The following is a 22,486-nucleotide window of genomic DNA, read 5'->3' on the forward strand; positions in this document are numbered from 1 at the left end:
GCAACTTGTGGATCTACTATTAATTGGGATTAAAATACAAACACTAGGGATGGATTAGGCTCGCTGGATTTGTATACATACGTCGAACGTCGTCTTCCCCTTCACATAATTCATTTGTTGCCCTCTCTCCTTTTTACGTGATAACACACAAACACCATGTCTTCGTCATCTTCCAAAAAAATTAGCGACTTAAAAATCCCATTTGAAGATATAGCAACCGCCACCAACAACTTTTCTGATGAAAATCTCATCAGACGAGGTGGATTCGGAAAGACTTACAAAGGACAACTCCTTGGTTCCAGTCAACCGATCGACATTGTTGCACGGAGGTTAGATCCAGAGTACAGGCAAGGAAAGAAAGAGTTTTTGATGGAGATTACATTGCTTTCTGCTCTCAAGCATGACAATCTGGTCTCTCTGATTGGGTATTGTGATGAGAAGGGCGAGAAGATCATCATAAACAAACGTGAGACCCATGGAAGTCTCGACAAATATCTCAACGACCTGTCCCTTACATGGATGCGCAGATTGGAGATATGTGTTGGTGTTGCGCGTGCATTGAGTTACATCCATTATGATAAGGAACGCGATTTCAGCGTGATACATCGTAATATTAAGAGCTCAAAAATCTTACTAGATGGCAACTGGAAGCCCAAGTTATCCGGTTTTGAACTTTCAATGAAAAATACAACCGCTCGAAGACACCGGCTTCTCCTTGATCGTTTGAGTGGCACGATAGGGTATATAGACCCAAGATATGAAAAGACTGGAGGCGTCACTCACAAGTCTGACGTGTACTCGTTGGGGGTTGTGTTATTTGAAGTCCTGTGTGGGAGGAGAGCATTCGATAAACCTGAATGGTTTTCAACTCAATTGGAAAAACAAGATTTGAAAGAAGAATCAGGTGATGTCGTGGTTGATCATGAGAAACACTCTCCTAAACACCATTCCAGAGAGCCACAAAACTTCAGTTCATCATGTCAGCCCACACCAAACTACCCTTCATTTGTAGGCATTGAAAACCGGCCTCCCAGTCAAAACCATATGGCTTCACCTAACTACCCTTCATTTGTAGGAAATGGAAAGCGGCCTCAGTCTCACAGTCAAATCCATATGGCTTCAACTAGGGATTTATCGGTAACAATGCCGGCGTCATCATCCAGAAACTTTTCAGTAGCATCACGCACCACGTCATTCGTAAGCTTAGCAGCTGGAAACCAACCAAACAAGTCATCGACACAAATGCGCCAACAGTCGTTCCGGAATATACCAGACATTACAGGAGGAATGGCACCATCAATTAGTTGGAATTTATCAGGACATATGCGCGCGCCAACATATTCCGAATTTTTTGAACAAACCGGTACAAGATCTGGGCGAAACTTTTCAATATCATCATCCGACAATTTTAAGCAGGTACCTGCATCATCAATCCCCAACCCCATAGGCGGAGAAGAAGAATCAAGCGTCAATAAGCAGCAACGTCCTGCACTAAATCCCCTGGATATGTGCATGTTTACGTTAGCTCCCTCTGCCAGATTCCATTATGAACAGAGGCTTGGGCACCTGCGTATTCCGGAAGAACATTTATTAGCTCCATTGGCCATATCTCTTTATAAACAGAAAAAACTATCTGACCTCATCGATCCTGATCTACTGAAAAACATGGACCCACTATCACTTGACGTATTTTCAAAAATAGCGTATGACTGCTTGAAGGATCAACGGTCAGAACGCCCAGATATAGATCAAATTGTCATTAAACTACGTGAAGCGCTGCATCTTCAATGGAAACATGAAAATCCTGTAAGCCCATTATTCTTCTTTTCCTTCTAGGCGGTTTTTTTTTTTTTTTTTTGATCTGTCTATATAGTTATTTCCAATTCCCATTGGATCGGTTGCAGGGTATACCGCATCAACACTCTCAAGGGGCTGGTGAAGTTGAAGGGACATCAACCAATCGATTGGAGGTAATTAATTAATTCATTTTGAGGTTATTTGGTTATCGATCCTACACTAATATATGATGTTTTAATTTCATCATGAATATTATTTAAATTGTCAACTACTCTTTCTAATGTAACATAATTTATTTTAGAATTTCATGTTATTTTCTACTATTATTATTATTATAAATTAATTTAAAGACAACTTAATTGAATTTTAGTTATTATGTTTATCATATTTAGTGATTTCCTTTCAACTATTTTAAAAAACATATGTTGGATTTTTATTACTTTAGTTTTTAAACTTTACATTTTATTTTTAAGTTTGTTTGATATATTAATTTAGGTTGTGCATTTAGCACTATGTTGAAGTCAACAAATTTTGTATATCATATTGATAATTCAAGAAGTCTTCAACTTATGATAATGTTTATAATTAACAACATATTTAATTTAATTAATTAAATATATTATGTGGAAATATGGAGAATTAGGAGTTCCAAAATTTTATCTTTAAAATAATAATGATTTACATCCAATACTATATTAAAACTAATAAATTAAGTATAATATGTTAAAAGTTAAAAAAAACATAACTTTATAAATATAAGTAAAAATATTATTTTAATATTGAAATTTAGTTTATATATTATTACACTTTAGGTTTGATATTTATTTAACCTTATTAACCAACTTATAATTATTATTAGAAAAAATTGAAAAGTCATGGCAGTTTCAAATGAATGTGATAAAAGGAAAAATGCATGGGAGTTTCAAATTAATGTGGTGAAAAAAACTGTTTTCTTTATAATATAGTATAATATGATTGATTAATAATATTATAATAAAAATTAAAATAAAATTAATATAAATTATAAGATCACATATTTATTTAAATGAACGATGATATTTTTATAACTTAAAAAATATCTTTCAATTAACAATTTATTTAAAATAATTTATTAATAATTTTGAGTTTTACTAAAAAAATTTAATTAATTTTGTAATGGGGTTCCACGAGTTATAAAATAGTCTATCATTAAAGATATATATTTAAGATTCTCTTTTAAAACAAACGGTTATTTAAACATCTCACATAGTCTTCAAATGAGGTTTCCTCTTTTGTGGTGTTAACTCATGCCCAAATATTTAAGGCAACCTTTATAAAAAATAAAAAGATTACATCTAAGTTGTTTTTTTAAGCAAACTGTAGATAAAGGAATGAATCTACAGTTTCCTCTAGTTTCATCTACGGTTTGTTGTTTCATTTTGTATTTCTAATTTTTTATTTGTTTGTAGTTAACTTATACAACAAAATGATGTTTTGAGACAAGTTAAATATATGTGTACAACTAATATTTGAATCAGTGTTTCTTAGTTTTTCTAACGAATATTGATGGTTTCAAACCCTTTAATTATGTTATTTTCAATGTTCTTGGGTATATGTTGTTTTGATCCGGTCCATTATTTTTTTTGGAACGGTAGGAAAATATTACAAAGTAATACAAGCTACATTTAGATCAAACATCCAAATAGTCCATGGGATCTTAGCTTTTTCACATCTATTAGAAATCCAGAAATAAAAAATGCTAATAATATCATCTAATAAGGAAGATAATTTGGCTGATATCGATCCAAAAACGAAATTATTCCGAACCCTTAGTTTTAAATTTAGTTGATTTTATAATTTTCAAAAACTTACAACTAAAGTTAATTTTACTAAAACTACCTATAACATAGGCTTTTATGTAGATATTGAGTTTTTCTAATAATCACAGTGTGGTGTGAGACAAGCTGAGAGAAAAACATACTAAATGGCGTCTAGCCTAATGGTATTCGATGTGGTCCTCCTTTCTTGAGGTCAATGTTCAAGTGTTGTTTGAGACATAAGTTAAAGTATTAGTAGTTTAAAAGTAGATTAAATTTCTTGTTCTAAAAAAACCCTAATCTACAGCCTTTTGTTCAAAAACTCCACCCCTGATAATGCCAAAAGACTGAACCCAATAAATACCAATAATTACCAAAATGCCCTTGGAAGTCAACGGGTCAACTCTTGGTCAAAGTCAAAGTCAAACTTCCTGACTGACCCTACTCGCCAAGTCAGCTCGCTGACTCGCCGTGTCCCTCAACTCTGAAAAATCCCATCTCAACTCACTGAGTCATCCCTTGACTTACCGATTCTCAGCTTAACCAGAAAAGGCTAGGATCTCAAGACCAGACTCGCCGAGTCCAAGGCTATCTTCAACCAACTCGCCGAGTTGTTCTTCCAACTCGCCGAGTTTCTTCCCAAATTCAAGCAACTCGCCGAGTACACCCATGTGACTCGCCGAGTACCATTAGCTCTTAACCCATACAGAGGCTTTCCAAGCCATGCAGGGGTTCCAATCCATAGATCTACTATTCCACAAGCTATTCCTCACGTAAAGTTGCAAACTTTACGTGAATCCAAAGAGATCTAAGCATAATATACTCTAGGGCTAGGGTTTGGGACAAAAGAACTTCACCAACGACTCTTGAGCATAGACTTTATGGCTTTCTGGATCATTAACAACCTAGATCTGAGGTAGCAACCTCAGATCTTACACCAAACTTGAGATGGACCTCATTCATACCACAAAAACCCCACAATTGATAGATCTAGATGCACAAAAGCTCAAACAACAGATTATTACCTCAAATGAAAACTCCAACTGAAGGATAAGCTAAATCTCTGCAAAGTCCCTTGCTTTAACCTTCTTGTTCTTCACTTCCCCTCCAAGATTTCCTCCTCCAAGGCTCTATATGCTCTCCAACTCTCTCACAACCGAAAGCTAGGGTTTCTAGACTTCAAGGGAGAGTAATGAGGTTGGGGAGAGGGTATTATGTTCTTTATATAGGGCTCAACCCCCGGGATTAGGGTTTTCTTCATACAGCACCAACTCGCCGAGTCCACCAATGAGACTCGCCGAGTTGGTCATTTAACACGCGACCTGACACACGACTCAACTCGCCGAGTCCATCCATCGACTCGCCGAGTTGACCCTCTTACTTACACTATTAGCCCTTTAACTTTACTTATGAATTTCCGGGATGTTACATCCACAACTCTACAGATTGGATTACCCTGGGCCCACACTATGAGTCTTGCTTGCCTTCCGGTCCCACAACTTACATCTGGCTTGTCTCCGAGCCCACATCATAAGTCTGGTTTGCTTTTGAGCCCACAACTTATGATTGGCTTGCCCCCTCTTCAGTCCTAAAACTAAACATAACTGACTTGCCCTCAGTATGAGTCTGGCATACCACTTGGTCCTCAGCTCGTATTTGGTATGCTAATGAGCCCTCATTATGAGTCTGGCATGCCTTCCCGACCCTTAGCTCATATCTGGCATACTCTAGGGTTTGTTGGTCACTACATGAGACAGTGCAACCTCAACCCTACCCACACAACATGTCTACATATACAACTAATTGCACATACAAATAATCAAACGGTAACACAGGTAGTCCTACAGATCTACCTAACTGGCATAGAAAACTAGCATGTACAACTATCTCATACTCAACACATCATCAACTACTGGGATATCAAATCCAATGCGCCGGCCTTGGTGCCTTAGACCCCTTAGTATAGTGAGGATAACTCGCTTCTCAACCGTCAAATCGAAGTGATAATCTCAAACTCTCGAACCACGACCATAAACTCCACCACTTATATTTACCATAAGACCATTTCCATAAATTTCTAATCTACAAAAATACCTAGAAGTCAACTAGTCAGTCCTTGGTCCAAGTCAAAGTCAATGGTCAAAGTCAGCATTCCATGTTGACAAAACTCGTCGAGTTCCTTAAGAGTTCCGAAGGTCATAAAACCCTCACCGACTCGCCGAGTTTCCGACCAACTCGTCGAGTCTATACATGTCAAGAAGTCGGGGAAACCCTAACCAACTCGTCGAGTCCTTTGCTGACTCGCCGAGTCCATGCAGAAACCAAACCACGGGAAAACCCTTCCCAACTCGTCGAGTTCACACAGTCCATTTATTGTCCAGATGAATTCGAGCCATTCCAAGGCTCCAAATGGTAGATCTAGCTTCCTAAGGCATGCTTATCACGTAAAGCTGCAAACTTTACATGCAAACAAGGCTCTAAAGGCTTAGAATACTAAATCCAAGCTTAAAATAGGGTTTAACTCAAAAGGAATAGCTCATACTTGCTAAAGCTGGAAACTTTATAGTTATAGAGACCAAGATAAGTTTAGATCTGAAGTGGCAACTTCAAACCCTAGCACATACCCGAAAATGGCTATCGTACATGCTAGAAAAGCCCTAATCTTAACCATGATGAGATCTAGAAGGAGGAAAGTCAAGGTAACGACTTGTTACCTTCAAGTGATGCTAAACTTGAGTAGAACTCAGATCCACAACCGTTCCTTGCCTCAAGCTTCTTGATCTTCAAGCTCCTTTCAGCAAAATCCACCTTCCAAGCTTAAAAACACACAAATATGGAGAGAAAAACGCGTTTTAGGGTTTCTGGACTCAAAGGGGGGCTGTAAGGGAGGCTAAGGGGGCTAATGACCCTTTATATAGTGTGCAAAACCCTGAAAATTAAGGTTTCATCTTCCAGCTGTAACTCGTCAAGTCATGCCTCCGACTCGGCGAGTTGGTAACTTAAACACGGGGATAAAAATGTTCCTACTCGATGAGTCAGGGCATCCAACTCTTCGAGTAGATGTTTCAATATGAAAATAAAACTGCAAAATTAATACCTGAGGGTCAGTGTCTTACACAAATAAAAAATTTAGAAGTAAGAACCTAAATTTGTTTTTAAAAAATTTCCAAAAATTGATGAATAAATCAAGAGAGGAAACCATAGATTTGTTTTTCATCCCTTTGCACAACAACGAAAAAATCCATTCAAATAAAAATATTCAGAAAAATTTGATTTAAATATGTTACGCTTGGGCACGGTAATTAAGTCGAAAAAGCATTGTATTTAGGGGCAGTTTTAGCAGGTGTCCCGATGTGGTACCAGCAACACCTACTTTTTCTCTATGCAATGGAAAAAAATTCGATTTTTTCTATCTATTTTTAATGCATCGACAACACCTACTTCAACCTCGACAATACCTAGTATGTATTCCTGTATCCACCCCTAATTGCATTATCATTACAAAGCATTTTCTCTTGTATTAAACTACTACTTATGATGTGAGGAACTGGTGATTTTTTTTACCCGAAAAAGCATTGCATTTAGGGGTGGTTTTAGTAGGTATTCCGGTGTGGCACCGACAACACCTACTTTTTCTCTACGCAGTGAAAAAAAAATTCGATTTTAATCTATTTTTATACATCGCCAACACTTACTTCAACCTCAACAACACCTAGCATGTATTCCTGTGTCCGTCCCTGATTTCATTATCACTACAAAACATTTTCTCTTGTATTAAACTATCTTATTTTTACTTGAACGTTTCAAAGGTACATAAGGTTTTTTTTTTTTGTTTTTTTTTTTTTTTATTATATATACTTTTTAAATGTATGAAGTTAATTACAATTTTCGTTCCTATATTTTTTTAATTTGTATTAATTATAATTTTGGTCCATTTTAATATAAAATATTTATAGTTTTAAATTGTATTAATTATATTTTTGGTTTATAGCATAACTTTTAATTTCAATAATTGGAGTTTTCGTCTATATAGTTTATAAATTTGCAATTTATTTCTTTTTTTGTTTTTTGTTTAGTTTAATATATTTACAATTTTTATCAATTGTATTTTTGGTCCTATAGTTTGTAGCTGAATAATTACATTTTTGGTCCTAGTTTGTAATTTGTATTATTACAATTTTGGTCTTTATAGTACAAAATGGTCCCTATGAATTAACGATATTACAAAATCATCTATATGTAATAACCAACATTACATAAATATTCTCTATGTAAGAGAATTACAGAAATATACTAGGTGTAATACAAAATATACAAAAATGGTCTATGTGCTAGAGATCATTACATAAATGACGTTTAAAATATATGATTAATAAATTAACCTCAACGCAAGGAAATTCCAAATAGTTCACTTCAAATATGAAATTTGCAAGCAAATGATGTCCGGTCTAGCTGGATTTTTTTTAGCTCTGGATATATTAGTAGGAAGCATTTTTTGAAAAATTATTGAAATTGTATTGATGCAATGATTAATTGCAAAAATGACTTGACAAAATTTGAACAGAGTGGATATCACTAGTGTTGGTGGCCTAGAAATGGAGTCTATAGGAAAATTTTGTATGGATATATTTTGTTTAGAGTCATTAAAATCAAGAGAATCAAATATTTAACTAAACTAAAAGTTGGAACTTTTTGAAAATAAATCAAGATTAAAAGAAAAATAACCTCACCCGGCGACACTATGTATGATGCTCTCTGTTCCACATACAAATATAATTGCATAATGCTCAATTTCACTTTCATACATACTAGCTAGTTGGTAGTAGGGATGTTATTCGGTTCGAAACCGGTCCCCGAATAAACCAAAAACTGAATAAGACTAATAGTAGGAACTGAAAATGGAACCATTTAAACCAATACGGGTCCGGTTCGGTTCGGGTAATAATCAGTATGGTTCGGTTAATAAGTTAATAACCGAATAAAAAGTACGGACCAAAATGAACCAGAAACCGAAAGAACCGAATAAACTGGATTGTTTGGTATTTTTTTTTCTTAAAAAAAAACTTAGGGGTTATGCCTCAAATATCATCAAGAAACAATAATGACACGTATGTTTGTATTTAATACATAGGATTGACCAATATAATTTCTATTAAGATGTTTGATCAACTCATAGTTGCTTGTTGCTTATAATGCCTAAAACATGTCCGGAAAGACCGAGCCGAAACTTTTGATCTTATGCATCTGTTCTTGATTTTTTTAGAGCTCCTTTGTGAGAACTTGATAAACGATACATATAAGATATTTTCTTAATGATTAACCTTTGATGAATCTGTTAGTGACATTATCTAGTATCTCCATATTGCCACTAATCCAAAATATTTCCAGCTTATGTTATAAGTATGTAGTGTCTATATTGCAACACCACTTTCATGTCCATTATTAACACACAATATTGTCTTGTAGTGGAAAAAATTGGAACACTTGAAGATAAGTTCTCATGATATACAGGTGGCCACCCACAATTTTTCTCAGACACAGTGCATTGGGAAAGGTGGATACGGTAAGGTGTACAAAGCAGAACTTGAGCACTTTGATAGCAAAAATTTCCTGCAGATAGAAGCGAAGAATGCATGTGATCTGCCTAAGATACGAAGCACCGTAGCTATAAAATGCCTCTTCCAAAGAAACGACACACAAGCAGAAGAAGGGTTCTCTGCAGAGATTGAAACACTTACGAGTTGTAAGCATCCAAATATAGTCTCTCTTCTTGGCTTTTGTGATGAAGAAGGGTCTGACTTGATCCTTGTCTATGAGTATATTTCTAATGGAAGCCTTGATGACCATTTACGAAGTTATGATAAAATGAATAGTCTTAAATGGGAGCAACGTCTACAAATGTGTCTTGATATTGCACAGGGACTAGATTACCTTCATACCGAACATAGCATAATACACCGGGACATAAAGAGTGACAACATTCTGTTGGATGATAATCTGGTGGCAAAGATTGCTGACTTTGGGCTCTCCAAAATTGGTCCCATCTCTCAACAAGCCAGTTATCTTGAGACAAAAGTTGCAGGTACAAATGTGTATTTGGATCCAGAATATGAGAAGACGCGTAAGCTGAAAAAAGCATCAGATATCTATTCATTGGGGGTAGTTTTCTTTGAGATCTTGTCTGGGAGTTTGGCATATGCTCAAGCTTACATGAATAAAAATGACAAGGGGCTCGCACCCTTTGTCCGACAACACTTTCAGAAAGGAACACAAAAGGATATGCTAGATTCTAAAATAATGGAAGAATTTGATGAAAATATTTTTACTTTAAGTAAAGGGCCCAATCAAGATTCTCTGGAGACATTTCTAGATATCGCATATCAATGTTTGGCAGAAACTCATAAAAAGCGTCCAAAAATTGGAATTGTTGTCGAGAAACTCAAGAATGCATTACAACTTCAAGTAAGTCAATTTTCTCTTCATATATACTTGATCCTTCATGCATTGTTAGAAAAAAAATTAATTTGGGCATTTCAATGGTCATTGAATACGTCGATAGACACAAAATTGAGTACCTAAATATCAAGATAGCTAATCAAATCAGTTTTAGATAAGAATTACTTTCAGTTTATCTTTGAGTTTTTCATATTGATTGGGGTGTCTCATGATTCACAGAAAAACCAAAAGGATAATCTCCAAATTTCACTTGAAGACATTAAATTGTCCACAAATGACTTCAGTAATAACAATCGCATTGGAAGAGGAGGATTCGGGAGGGTTTACAGAGGAGAAGTTACAAGCATTGATGGACGTCACACCAATATAGCTGCAAAGCGATTGGATACAGCTGGTGGTCAAGGAAAAACTGAATTTTTAACAGAACTTGAAATTCTTTTAGAGTACAAACATAGAAATGTGATTGGTCTTGTAGGTTATTGCAACCAACCTGGTGAAAAAATCATTGTTTATGAGTATGCGTCAAAAGGAAGTCTCGACTGGCATTTGGGCAACAAGGATCTTACATGGAGGAAACGGCTGGAGATATGCATTGATATTGCACGTGGTTTGGATTTCCTTCATGGGGGTGGTGCAACACAAGAGGTGGTGATGCATAGGGATATCAAGAGTCCAAACATTCTATTAGGTGAGGATTGGAAAGCAAAAATTTCTGATTTTGGGCTTTCCTCAATAACTTCACTAAATGAGGATGTGATCGACAATGCTTGTGGCACAAAAGGCTATTGTGACCCACAATACCTTGCAGATGGTGTCTTTAAGAAAGCATCTGATATATACTCATTCGGAGTGCTTTTATTTGAGATCTTGTGTGGGAGATTGATGTTCGAAGACATCAATGGCAATGTTGAAATTCTAATAGATGCGTTTAAACAATATTATAGAAAAGGAAAACTTGATGATATGGTGTTTAAGTATATAAAGGAACAAATTGCGCCAGAATCATTGACTGCATTCCAAAAACTGGCCAATGAATGTGTGGATGATCTACGACAAAACCGACCTACTACAGGTGATGTGCTCCTACGACTTGAGGAAGCATTGAAATTACAGGTAACTTTTCATATTCTAATTAGGAAAATGTCATTATTTCAGAATTTACTTCAAGTGTATCAAAACATAACTAAATGAAAAGTTAGTACTGATCTAAACATCTTAAACTATAGTTTTTCATGAATAAGAAAAAGAAAAATATTATTTTCTTTTAATGTTTAACTGATATACAGGATGATTATGAAATATGGAGACCTAAATTGCCTCATGACTATGAAGAAATATTCAAGATGTCAAAAGAATCTGAGAACTACTTGAGTAAAAAGAAAAAGGACCTTCACGACATGCTTTCCGAAGGAATCCTCCTTCAAAAGGGCAAAGTGGTAATTCGCTTCTTCTTTATATGATATGTCGAATCCATTTGGTGCTCCGTACATTCCTTGCATTTGCTTGGGCCATCTGGTATACCAAGGACGAGCCCTTTCGTGGTCTAAGTGGCCACTAACCACTATAGTGCACACCATCCCATTACTTAGTGGTAGTGGTGGATTGTGGTGCACACACAACAGAAGCCAACATCCAATACATTTCTTGCAATATATATATATATATATATATATATATATATATATATATATATATATATATATATATATATATATATATATATATATATTCTTATTTAAAAATCAATTGATAAGACGATTATAGTGGTGGGTATACCAACCTTTTAGTGGTTGTGTGTGGTGATGATGTGACACCCACCACTAAAGTGGTTAGTGGTGGGTATAACGGATGGTCTTAGAATATATAAGAGTCAGTATACTGTTGGTTTAAGTAACTTCATCACCTGATTTTCAAAATTTAAAATATTTTGAATTAACCAAAAACCTCCAACTTTCGAACCTAATTACTATTCTTGCTCATGCATGATCTACTTCAAGCTAAAGATTAGTTTTCATTGATTTATGATTTATGTGGATCCTTTTTGCCTGAATGGATCTCTTATATACAGAATAGATATAAAACAACTATTGGTAGAGAGATTATAGCAAATCATATATACATGTGTTCAAACATAACATAACTTGGGTTTGATTTATTTTGTTTTGTTTTGCATAACAGTTGTTTTCATTAGACGATAATGGAGATCGAAATGAAATGATATCAGCCAGAAAGCTCCTATACAAGCACCGTCGGTCACATAAGTGGCCATCTGGAATTGTTCCAAAATCAAGGTGTGTGTGTATGTGTTTTATGCACGTTCAAACATTTACCATTGTTAGATTTATATATTGCTCTGTTTTGTTAATGTTACATTCAATTGCCTTTACATTTTGATTATGAGGAGTGTTTATTACATTGCATTTTTTAACTTCCAGAATAATGCGGGTCTCATTTTTTTTTCTAAAAAGTTTCCTGATTTTTTACATAACAAGTTATGAAACAGAAACTAATTTACATTTACGTTGTACTATTAAATAGAAAGAAGTATTATACAGAAGTATAGAATATCTACAATTCATTAAAGAGAAAGAAGTATGTAGTGTAACAAATACATTTTCCAAGTGTACGTTTTGGCACAATGTTACAGATAATCTTTTTCAACATTTAGGTAACAAAGCATATAATTCAAAGTCGGTGGTTTACAGATTTACTATAAAAATTACCAATCTGCTGTTTATTGATACAATGTTAATTAATAAATGTGAATTTTAACTCTTGTTCAAAAGAATGAAAGGTATCCATTTATTTGGGGAAAAAGACATCAATCCAAAAATAAAAGTGTCTATTGTGTGGGCATAGAGATTAGAGGCTATGACTAATTTAGATACCTTATAATATGTATATGCAGGTTTCATGAAGTAGCAGAGATATCAAATATTTCAGATCTAAGGCTCCAGATAAAGTCAAAAGCTCAATTTTTATCTCCGGGTGTCAATTATGGTGTTCATCTGGTATTTAGATTTTGTGGTCCAAGAAGATCTTTAGCTAAACGGATGTATGTGAACCTCAAATATAAAAAGGGAAGTGAAACCTTACATACACATTTCGCAACATGGAGAGAAGACGGGTGGATGAAAATCGAATTGTGTCGATTCTCAAATTGCAAAGAAGATACTAAATTTGAGTTTCTACTAGAGAGCTTTTCACGATGCTATTGTGGAAGTCGTGATGTTTATGTTGAAGGCATTCAGTTTCAAGCCATTAATAATGCAAGTTTGAGTATTGTATTTGACCATATTTTGATCATGTTATATATATATATATATATATATATATATATATATATATATATATATATATATAACATTGCTTTACACATTTTATACAGGTGAAACATGAAGAAATCAAGGTATTAAAGGAAAGCCAACAAGGCTGTAAATCAGAGTTGAACGTGGACCAGGTGCAACAGTTGCCTCCTACTTCAGAAGAAGTTGAAAAGGTCCTTTGGACTTCTATCATCTTTTATGTGTAGTAGAATTTTAAAAAAATATATATAAATAAAAATAATTAAATCTTGAGATTTTGGTAATAAATAATATTGACTTTATGACAGTTAAGCATGCTAAAGGAAGAGAACAAAAAGAAGCATTATATGCTTTTGGCAAAGGAGGCTCTTTACGAATCTTCTAATGTGAAGCTTTTTAATTCCATAAACTCAACCCAGTCCAGGTGTGTTTATTTCATTTTTTGACTAATTCTGGTTAATTCGTTCTCAACAATTCTGACTTAAATAGTTGGAGCTTACTCATTTATATATAAATAGTTTTTATATATTTGTAATCATATTCTTGTGTATTGGTTGATCCTTCTCCAAAAAGTATCTAATCATGCTACCATACATTCAGATCCCAAGAAGAGGTGCTTGAGCTTACAAGACAACAAGTATTTCGTATCAAGTGCAAGATTGAAAGTCAAAGGTTGTCACCAGATACAGAATATACATGTTACCTTGTGTTCAAGCTTTCAGAACGGTGTCATGGCTTGCGTTGCCCGGTTATAGTACGAGAATCTTCTAACCGAAAAAAGAAAAACACAAGAATTATTTATTTTAGATCCCCAAGCCCATGTAATGTCAATCATACTGATTGGGTTCCAGAAGAGAGGGAAGATGGATGGATGGAGGTCAATGTGTGGCAATTTAACTCAAGTAATAAGCTTCGAGATGATTGTGTTTCTATCAATTTGAAGCTCATAAGTTATGAAGGAACTATGTCCGGCCTCGTTATAAGCAGCCTCGAGTTTCGACCGATATAAGAAGATATATGAGGCAATGATGCGAGCAGATATAAGAAAGCATATATAGTTATTAGTGAACATTAAAAATATTTGTCTTACAAAGATTCTATACTTGTGTTAGGAGTAGTATGATATATGTCATACCACCGCATGAACGAACTATCACATCCTTAATCATAAAACTGAATGGTCATGTTTGTAGCCATTATTATGTGTTAATTTGTGCTTAAAAAATGCAACTTATTATCGACTATTAGTGCATTGTTTTCGGATAACATGTTGGCTACAACATAGCTGATGTCAGTCAAACAGTTTCTCGTGAATTATCTCATTGGGGGGATTTTTCCTTATATAATTTCACTTTCTTATTATACTTCAAAGCATGTGTTCATTAGTGTCACATATAGACTCAATTAAGTATAATATGTGCTTACATAATATACAATACTACATACAATAGTATTAGGATCAAAGTAAAATCGAGGATACTATATGAGTTGATCATACCACAATACCAGCATACCATACAACAATGTGGCATTCCATTCATGAAAAATATTTCAGTCAGACATTTCATCAAACGCTTGATGTGCATGGGAGATTTATCGGAAAAAAAGATCAGTCTCGTGCAAGTGAAGTTAAAGCATATGAAATGTTTGAAATCTATAGACAAAAATGAGGAAAGACGCACCTTTTAGTTGGTATCCGGTTCAGCTGCTTTTGTAGACATTTTGAACTAGTCCTCTTATACTATTGAAATCGGTTCATAACATTGAAATCGATTATCAATTTAAATTAAATAGATAATTTGGGTGCATTAAGATGGATTCTTTTATATGATCGATAATGGGTAAATTGGGTAATCTCAACTTTCGCATGAAGGATTGGAAAAAAGGTAAGTGTTATTACTGATGAAACACACACTTAATCAATTTATATATTTCACACGATCAAGTGATCAATTTATTTGATTTCTGAAGAATTTTTATTGATTTTGTCTAGATGGTTTGTACACGTTAAATAAATAAGAGATATTTCACAATATTCATTTTAAACTCTCATTCATTTTTCTTTTCATAACATTCATTTAAAACTCTTATGACTTTTCAATTTTTTTATAATAATAAATATAATTTGGTTAATAAAGTTAAATAAATATTAAACCTAAAGTATAATCATATATAAACTAAATTTCAATATTAAAAGAATATATTTATTTCTACTTATAAAGTTATGTTTTTTAACTTTTAATATATTATACTTAATTTATTAGTTTTAATATATTGTTGGATGTAATCCATTATCATTTTAAAGCTACAACTTTTGAACAATTTGTATAAAATACTTAAATATATCATTATAGGGTCAAGTTAAATATAAATTTTAATTGAACTTAAACAACCCAAAAAATATTTTGTAAATAGTTAAAAGTGATAGAGTTTTTCTAATAATGATTATAAGTTGGTTAATAAAATTAAATAAATATCAAACCTAAAGTGTAATCATAAATAAACTAAATTTCAATATTAAAAATTATGTCTTTAAGTTTTAACATATTATACTTAATTTATTATATTTAATATGTTGTTGTATATAAACTATTATCAGTTTAAAGTAATAATTTTTGAATAATTTGGATAAAATGCTTTAACTCTTAATTTAAATATAAATTACAGTGTCAACTTAAATATAAGTTTCATTCCACTTAAAAATCCTAAATAATATTTTTGTGAATAGTTAAAAGTGATAAATTATAGTGCTAAATGCAAAAACTAAATTGTAATCTCAATTTAACTAAAATATTTCCTAAATATATTTTTATAATCCTTAAAAGTTTTCAAATAAGTAGCTTAAAGTAAATTATAATAACAATAGTTAAAAATAACTATATATAAATAATTATATTGTTACCTTTAAAATCAAAAACAATGTTTGATGTTTTAAATAATTATAATGATAGAAATTAAAACGTTAAGCAACTAAATTTAAAAAAATTAATTAACAATAACAACAACTATAAATAACATTAAATCATATATTATTTAATTTTATTCATGAGTAACGCTCGGGTAGAAGTCATTCAAACGATTGAGATTATGCAGTTATAATCTGTAACATCCCGGAATATCAAGAGTAGAGTTGAAGGGCTAAAAGTGTAAATTTGAAGGGCAACTCGGCGAGTAGAGTCGCGACTCAGGTCGCGTGTTAAGTGGCCAACTCGGCGAGTCCAAAGCTGGACTCGGCGAGTAGGCGCTGAGTGGAGAAAACCCTAAATCCGGAGGTTGAGCCCTATTTAAAGGACATTATACCCTCTCCCTAGCCTCCTTGATCTTCCTTGAAGTCCAGAAACCCTAAATACGTGATTGTGGAGGATTGGAGTGCATTTGGAGCTTGGGGAAGTGATTGTTGAAGAAATCTTAAAGGAGAAGGGACTTGAATCAAAGGGCTTTGCAAGGATTCGGATTAATCTTCTCTTGGAGCTTCCTTTTGAGGTATTATTTCATCATGTGAGCTGCTATTATTTAGATTCATCATTGTTGGAGGTGTTAGAGATCATATTTTTTGATGTATTGGAGTTTAGAGGTTAGATCTGAGGTTGCTACCTCAGATCTGGAATGGAGAAGGGGTTTGAATGCATAAAGGTCCCTGTTGTTGAGAGATTGATGGAGCTATCTTGTCCCAAACCCAAACCCTAGAGTGAAAATGCCTAGATCTTCTTGGATTCACGTAAAGATTGCCACTTTACGTGATGGATGGCCTTAGGAGGGGTAGATCTATGGTTTGGATTATCTGCATGGCTTGGAAAGCCTCTGTATGGATTCAGACCCGGTGGTACTCGGCGAGTCACATGGGTGTACTCGGTGAGTTGGATGAAGATGGCCTGGAACTCGGCGAGTTGGAAGAACAACTCGGCGAGTAGGTTGAAGATAGTCGTAGACTCGGCGAGTCTGTTCTTGGACTCGGCGAGTCTGGTTGTAGGGTCCAAGTTTCTTTTGGGAAGGCTGTGACTCGGTGAGTCAAGGGATGACTCGGCGAGTTAGGTCGCGAATTGGAGGAGGTTCTGTGTATGGGGACTCGGCGAAGTCGCGAATTGGAGGAGGTTCTGTGTATGGGGACTCGGCGAGTCATCGGGTAGACTCGGCGAGTAGAGTCGGTCAGGGGTAGACTTTGACTTTGACCAAGGGTTGACCAGTTGACTTCCAGAGGCATTTTGGTAATTGTTGGCTTTTGTTTTGAGTTCAGTATTGGTGTTAGCCAGTGGTGGAGTTCGGGTCGGAGATTTCAGCAGCGTGGTCTTATCCTTTCAGTCAGTAGTTGCGAGGTGAGTTATCCTCACTATATCAACAGGGTCTAAGGCACCAAGGTCGGCCCTTTATCAGATTGAGATCCGAGTATCTGTTGTTATGTTATTGCTTTGATATGTTTGCATCCTGGTAGTTAGGATGGTATTCGTTAGAGACCTGGTTAAGGTCGGTATCCTGGTATATAGGATGGTGCTATGCTAGTGACCGGTTAGGTCGGTATCCTGCCCAGAGTATGTTGTGTTATGTGATCTGTTAGATCGGTTTGATTAAATGAGAATTTGTCATGTGATTGAATGTTTATGTACACATGGTTGCTTGGACTGGAGTTGGGTTGAGGTGGGTCCTGCTTTGTGATGTAGGCCAAGATACCCAGGGCGGATCGGTTGTTCCGAAGGCCCAGCGAGCGGTCCGAATAGGCTGTAGGCCCCACGAGGGTGGACCAAACGTGCCGAGGCTCGGAGAGTGGACCAGGCCGAATTAAGGCCCGATGCGGGCGGACCAGTCATACTGTAGACTCAGATAGTGGACCAGGTGGGTTGAAGGCACCGCGCGGGCGGACCAACCACACTGCAGACTTGAGGGACATGACTCGACTCGGAGGGTGGACCAGGTGGACTGAAGGCACGATACGGCGGACCAGTCCCACAGTAGACCGAATATGCATGGTTGTTCTATGATTTGTTATGATATGTGTATGGTATATGTGGTTGGTATTTTGGGGGGTATCTCACTAAGCTTTCGGGCTTACAGTTGTGGTTTAAATGTTTTTCAGGTTCTTCAGGAGACCGTGGCAAGGCGAAGGCGTGATTGTACCGCTCCTCGTGTTTATGTTTTATGATATGGACCTGGGAATACTTTGATAATAAATGTATTGAAAACCTTTTTGTAATAACTTAGTGATTTGGGATGTTTTTGAAAAGTTTAAATTTTGTTGAAATTTTGGTCGTTACAAGTTGGTATCAGAGCCTTGGTTTGAGTGAATTGGAGGAGCACTTGTGTGACTCCAGTCTCAAATCGAGGAGGGTTTTCATAAGAGAATTTAAAATGGTTTTCAAAATAAGTAAAGGAGGACGCGGAGGTACGATCAGTCGGAGCCAGTAAGTAACCCCAAAATACCATACATGATATTTGTTTTATTGAGCTTTGATAGAACAACATGCTAGTGTTAGGCTAGGGATCTTTAGGATTTCATGATGTGTTGCTTGATTTATGATGCCTGTTAGCCTAGGGTTTCCTTGTGAGAGATTTCTAGTGTTCCTCTAGTAGTGAGGATAGAGCGTTGTTATATATGTTTTCACTAGGGTGTTGTGGTAGTACTTCATACAAATATGGGTAGGTGTGGAAGGTAGTATGGGCCCGTACTACTGAAAGCACAGGACCCATACGCGTATCAGGGAAACCATGACCTCTAGGGTTAGGTTGAGAGTTGGTTCCCGGGTTAGTGGGAAGTGTCTGAGATTTTGGTGGTTTATTTTCAGTATGGAGATTTCAAGGCATGCTGGGAGTGGATCCGGGTCAGGATCGGGAGCAAGAGAGGGAGTTTCGGTCGGGTCCGTACCGCCCGAGGTTGTTGGCCAGATGAGCACATGTGATTTGGATGCGAGGATTCGTGAGATCCTGCATGATGAGGTTGCTGCATTGTTCTGGGCCGAGCTGCCGGAACTGTTTGGGTCGATCAAGACCGCCATGGTGGAGTATTTTGATGAGCGCTATACGGCTCTCACGGAGACGGCTGCCGCGGCGGCTACAGCGGCATGGGGAGGAGCTAGTAGAGGTTTTTAGTATCGGGACTTCGATAATACGAAGCCTCCCACCTTTGATGGAGTTCAGGATCTGATCGTTGCTATGAGATGGTTATCAGACGTGGAGGGGTGTTTCTTGACGTGTTCATGCCCTGCTGATCAGAGGGTGAGGTGTGCTCTGAATCTGTTGAGGCTCGGGGCGAAGGATTGGTGGAGATTGACCACGGGGTCATACTCGGATGCGCAGAGGGATGCGGTTTCATGGGATCAGTTCAGAGAGATGTTCAGCACTCGTTATGTTCCGCAGGTCGAGAGGGAGAGGTTGGCTCATTAGTTCCTTGAGCTGAAGCAGGATTCGGAGTCAGTGACGGAGATCACCAGGATGTTTACTGAGAGGGCGATGTTTTGCCCTGAGTTCGCTTCGAAGCAGGCTCAGATGTACCGATATCTGAGTATGCTAAAGAGAGATATCAGACAGTTTGTGCCCGCGCAGAGGTGCGAGACTTTGTTGGAGTTGTAGGAGGCTGCCAGGCGGCGTGAGTTGGAGATTAAGTTGCAGTTGCGAGAACAGAGGCAGGCTCCGATGCAGTCGCAGCCGGCACCGAAATGGTATAAGACCGTCGATTCTAGGTTGGGAGATCAGAGCAGCCACACTTATGGGAAGTGTGGGAAGGGTCACACCGGAGTTTGTCGGTCCGGTGGTGTGTGTCGCAAGTGCGGAAAGGAAGGACACTATTCGAGTGATTGTCGGCAGTCAGCGTCGGTTCGGGATTTGAGGATTTGTTATCATTGTCATCAGGTTGGGCACTTGAGGGTCAACTGCCCACAGCTTGTTGCAGGATCGGTGCAGGCTCCAGCACCGGCCACTTTGAGGATCACAGAAGGAGGTCAGGGTGGAGCGGAGCCCCCAAGGGCTCAGGGCCGTGCTTTTCAGCTTTCAGTAGAGGAGGTCAGAGCAGTGTCGGATGCAACTACGGGTATGTTCCTTTCTTGATATCTCGTTATCTTGTGATTATGATGGTGTGTTATTTTATGCCACTCGTGTTGTATGGGTTTTTCTTTTGGGTATCCGTTGTTCCTTTAGGGTTTGGTATGGTTATGGGTTAGTGTTTCGGGCTTTCTCTGGATATCTTTTGTGAGGGTTATTAGTGGATGTGATGCTGGTTTGAATGTCGGCTAGCATCTGCAGTATGAGGAGTGGATAATTGAAGATTGGGTTCCTTTCGAGCGGGTTGATCAGTGTGGGAATGTGTTTTTGCGAAGGTTGCTAGTGCTAGTGGGAATCAATCCACGTGTAAGTGTTGGGTTTTGTGCAAGGTTGTTTCGGAAGGTCGGTAATAGCGACCGGTGGTTGATAGTTAGTGCCCTAAGTGGGGGAGAATTGGAAATTCTCCGGATGATCGATAGGCTTAAGAGATTGTTTAGCTGCTTGGGATTCAGCAGTATTTCTGTCACCCGAGAGCAGGCTGGTATAGATGAGTAGCAGGCGTGCGGGGCGGGATACAGACCTATGGCATTGATTTTGGAGGGCCTGGGATTAGGCTGGGATCGAGTATGTATGATAGAGATAGATTTCGGAACCCCTAGAGGGCTAGAACAGTATGCATGGGAGGATTTCCCGGAGAGGTAACTCGGAATGTTGATTGCTAATTGAGCGGTCCGGATAGACTGAAGGCCAGTAGGCATACCAATCAAGCCGAAGGCTCGGAGGACGGTCCAGCTAGACTGAAGGCCCTGGAGGGCGGTCTAGGTCTGCTGAAGGTTACAAGAGTGGTCCAGTTGGCTGAAGGCCGGGTAAGGCGGTCCAGTCATGCTGAAGACTCTGCATGTGTTGTTAGATCGGTGCGGGGAAATGGTTTGAGTATGTCGTGTTATGTTTGCGTTAGAAGGTCTGGCCCCGGATATTGATCATGATAGGAAGTCGAGCGTGGACTTGAGAGTCTTCGCGAGTGGATTCAAAGTATGTATGGTGCATGGGATGGCGGTTATGCCATAAGGAAACGGTGTAGTATTGGGTGAGCACCGTGGCATTTATAGTAGTGTCAAGACTGCCAAGTGGATCTCCTTGTCCTCATAGTGAGCAATCGTGCGAATGTATCTTATCCATTCGCTAAAGTTTGTTCCATCGAACGTCACTTTTTGGCAAAGGCTCATCAACGTGAATGAGCTAGCAATAACGTTGTTCGCGTTTGACATCTACAAATAGAAAGGACAAAGATTGATTAGAATTTGAATCCCTAATTATCACCCAATAAGAAAAATTAGGGCTAGGATCCAAAAATATTATTTACATATTATAAAAGGGATGCCGTAATTCAACATGCAAACAATTTGAAGGTAAGTGAGATTCACTAATTCTCCACCATGAAAACATAACCTTAAGTTCTAAATGTATTGAGAATTCCTAGTTTTCGATGAGATTCATTGAACTTTTCAATGGCATGTTTAAATCTCAATATGCCCCTCTCGTTTATGACTGGGATGCCGAGGATCACAAAGTGGGTGTGAATAACCATGCAAAAATCTACACGGTGCCTTCATAGAAACAATCACCTATTCGATGTGCCAGTAAACCACACACGCTCCACCGAACTATGATAAACAATGAATCACCCTTTGCCACCTATGCTTAGAACCAATTAGTGTGCCGGTAAACCACACATGCTCCACTAACTTCTTAGCAAGGGTGCAAAGTGTAATTTTATGGGATTGCATCAATTCACTTTTCCTAAAGTAACTAGGATTGGGAATTTGAAAAACATGTAGTTACTTTGTATTTAATATTATACTTTTAACGAGGAGATAGAGTTTCCCTATCCTACCCGTTCGGCTAACGACCCTCCACCGATCAAGCAAGCGGTGGGTGTGAGTGTACACCCATTAAGCGTCATTTTATAGGCAGCAACCTTATACCCACCTTATAGACCGGCTTCGTGAATGAGGACTACTAGCGGTAAGACTAGAATTTTAATTATATATATATATATATATATATATATATATATATATATATATATATATATATATATATATATATATATATATATATATTAAGCTTGTAATCATATAGAGTATAGGGTTGAATTTTAAACTT

General features: G+C 36.9%; 1 protein-coding gene across 1 annotated transcript; it reads left to right on the plus strand.

Moving 5' to 3' along the window:
• The first annotated feature begins 70 nt into the window (after window positions 1-70).
• Window positions 71-14,550, plus strand: LOC145032490 (uncharacterized). Its single transcript, XM_078981317.1, has 10 exons — window positions 71-1,806; window positions 1,905-1,970; window positions 9,060-10,055; window positions 10,269-11,162; window positions 11,336-11,485; window positions 12,228-12,340; window positions 12,958-13,318; window positions 13,438-13,548; window positions 13,663-13,778; window positions 13,955-14,550. Exons 1-10 carry the CDS (start codon window positions 157-159, stop codon window positions 14,361-14,363), a joined length of 4,866 nt encoding a protein of 1,621 aa, XP_078837443.1. The 5' UTR covers window positions 71-156; the 3' UTR covers window positions 14,364-14,550.
• The last annotated feature ends 7,936 nt before the right edge of the window (window positions 14,551-22,486 follow it).

The sequence above is a fragment of the Lactuca saligna genome, chromosome 1 (assembly GCF_052625555.1).
Source record: "Lactuca saligna cultivar CGN05327 chromosome 1, ASM5262555v1, whole genome shotgun sequence".
NCBI classification, from domain to species: domain Eukaryota; kingdom Viridiplantae; phylum Streptophyta; class Magnoliopsida; order Asterales; family Asteraceae; genus Lactuca; species Lactuca saligna.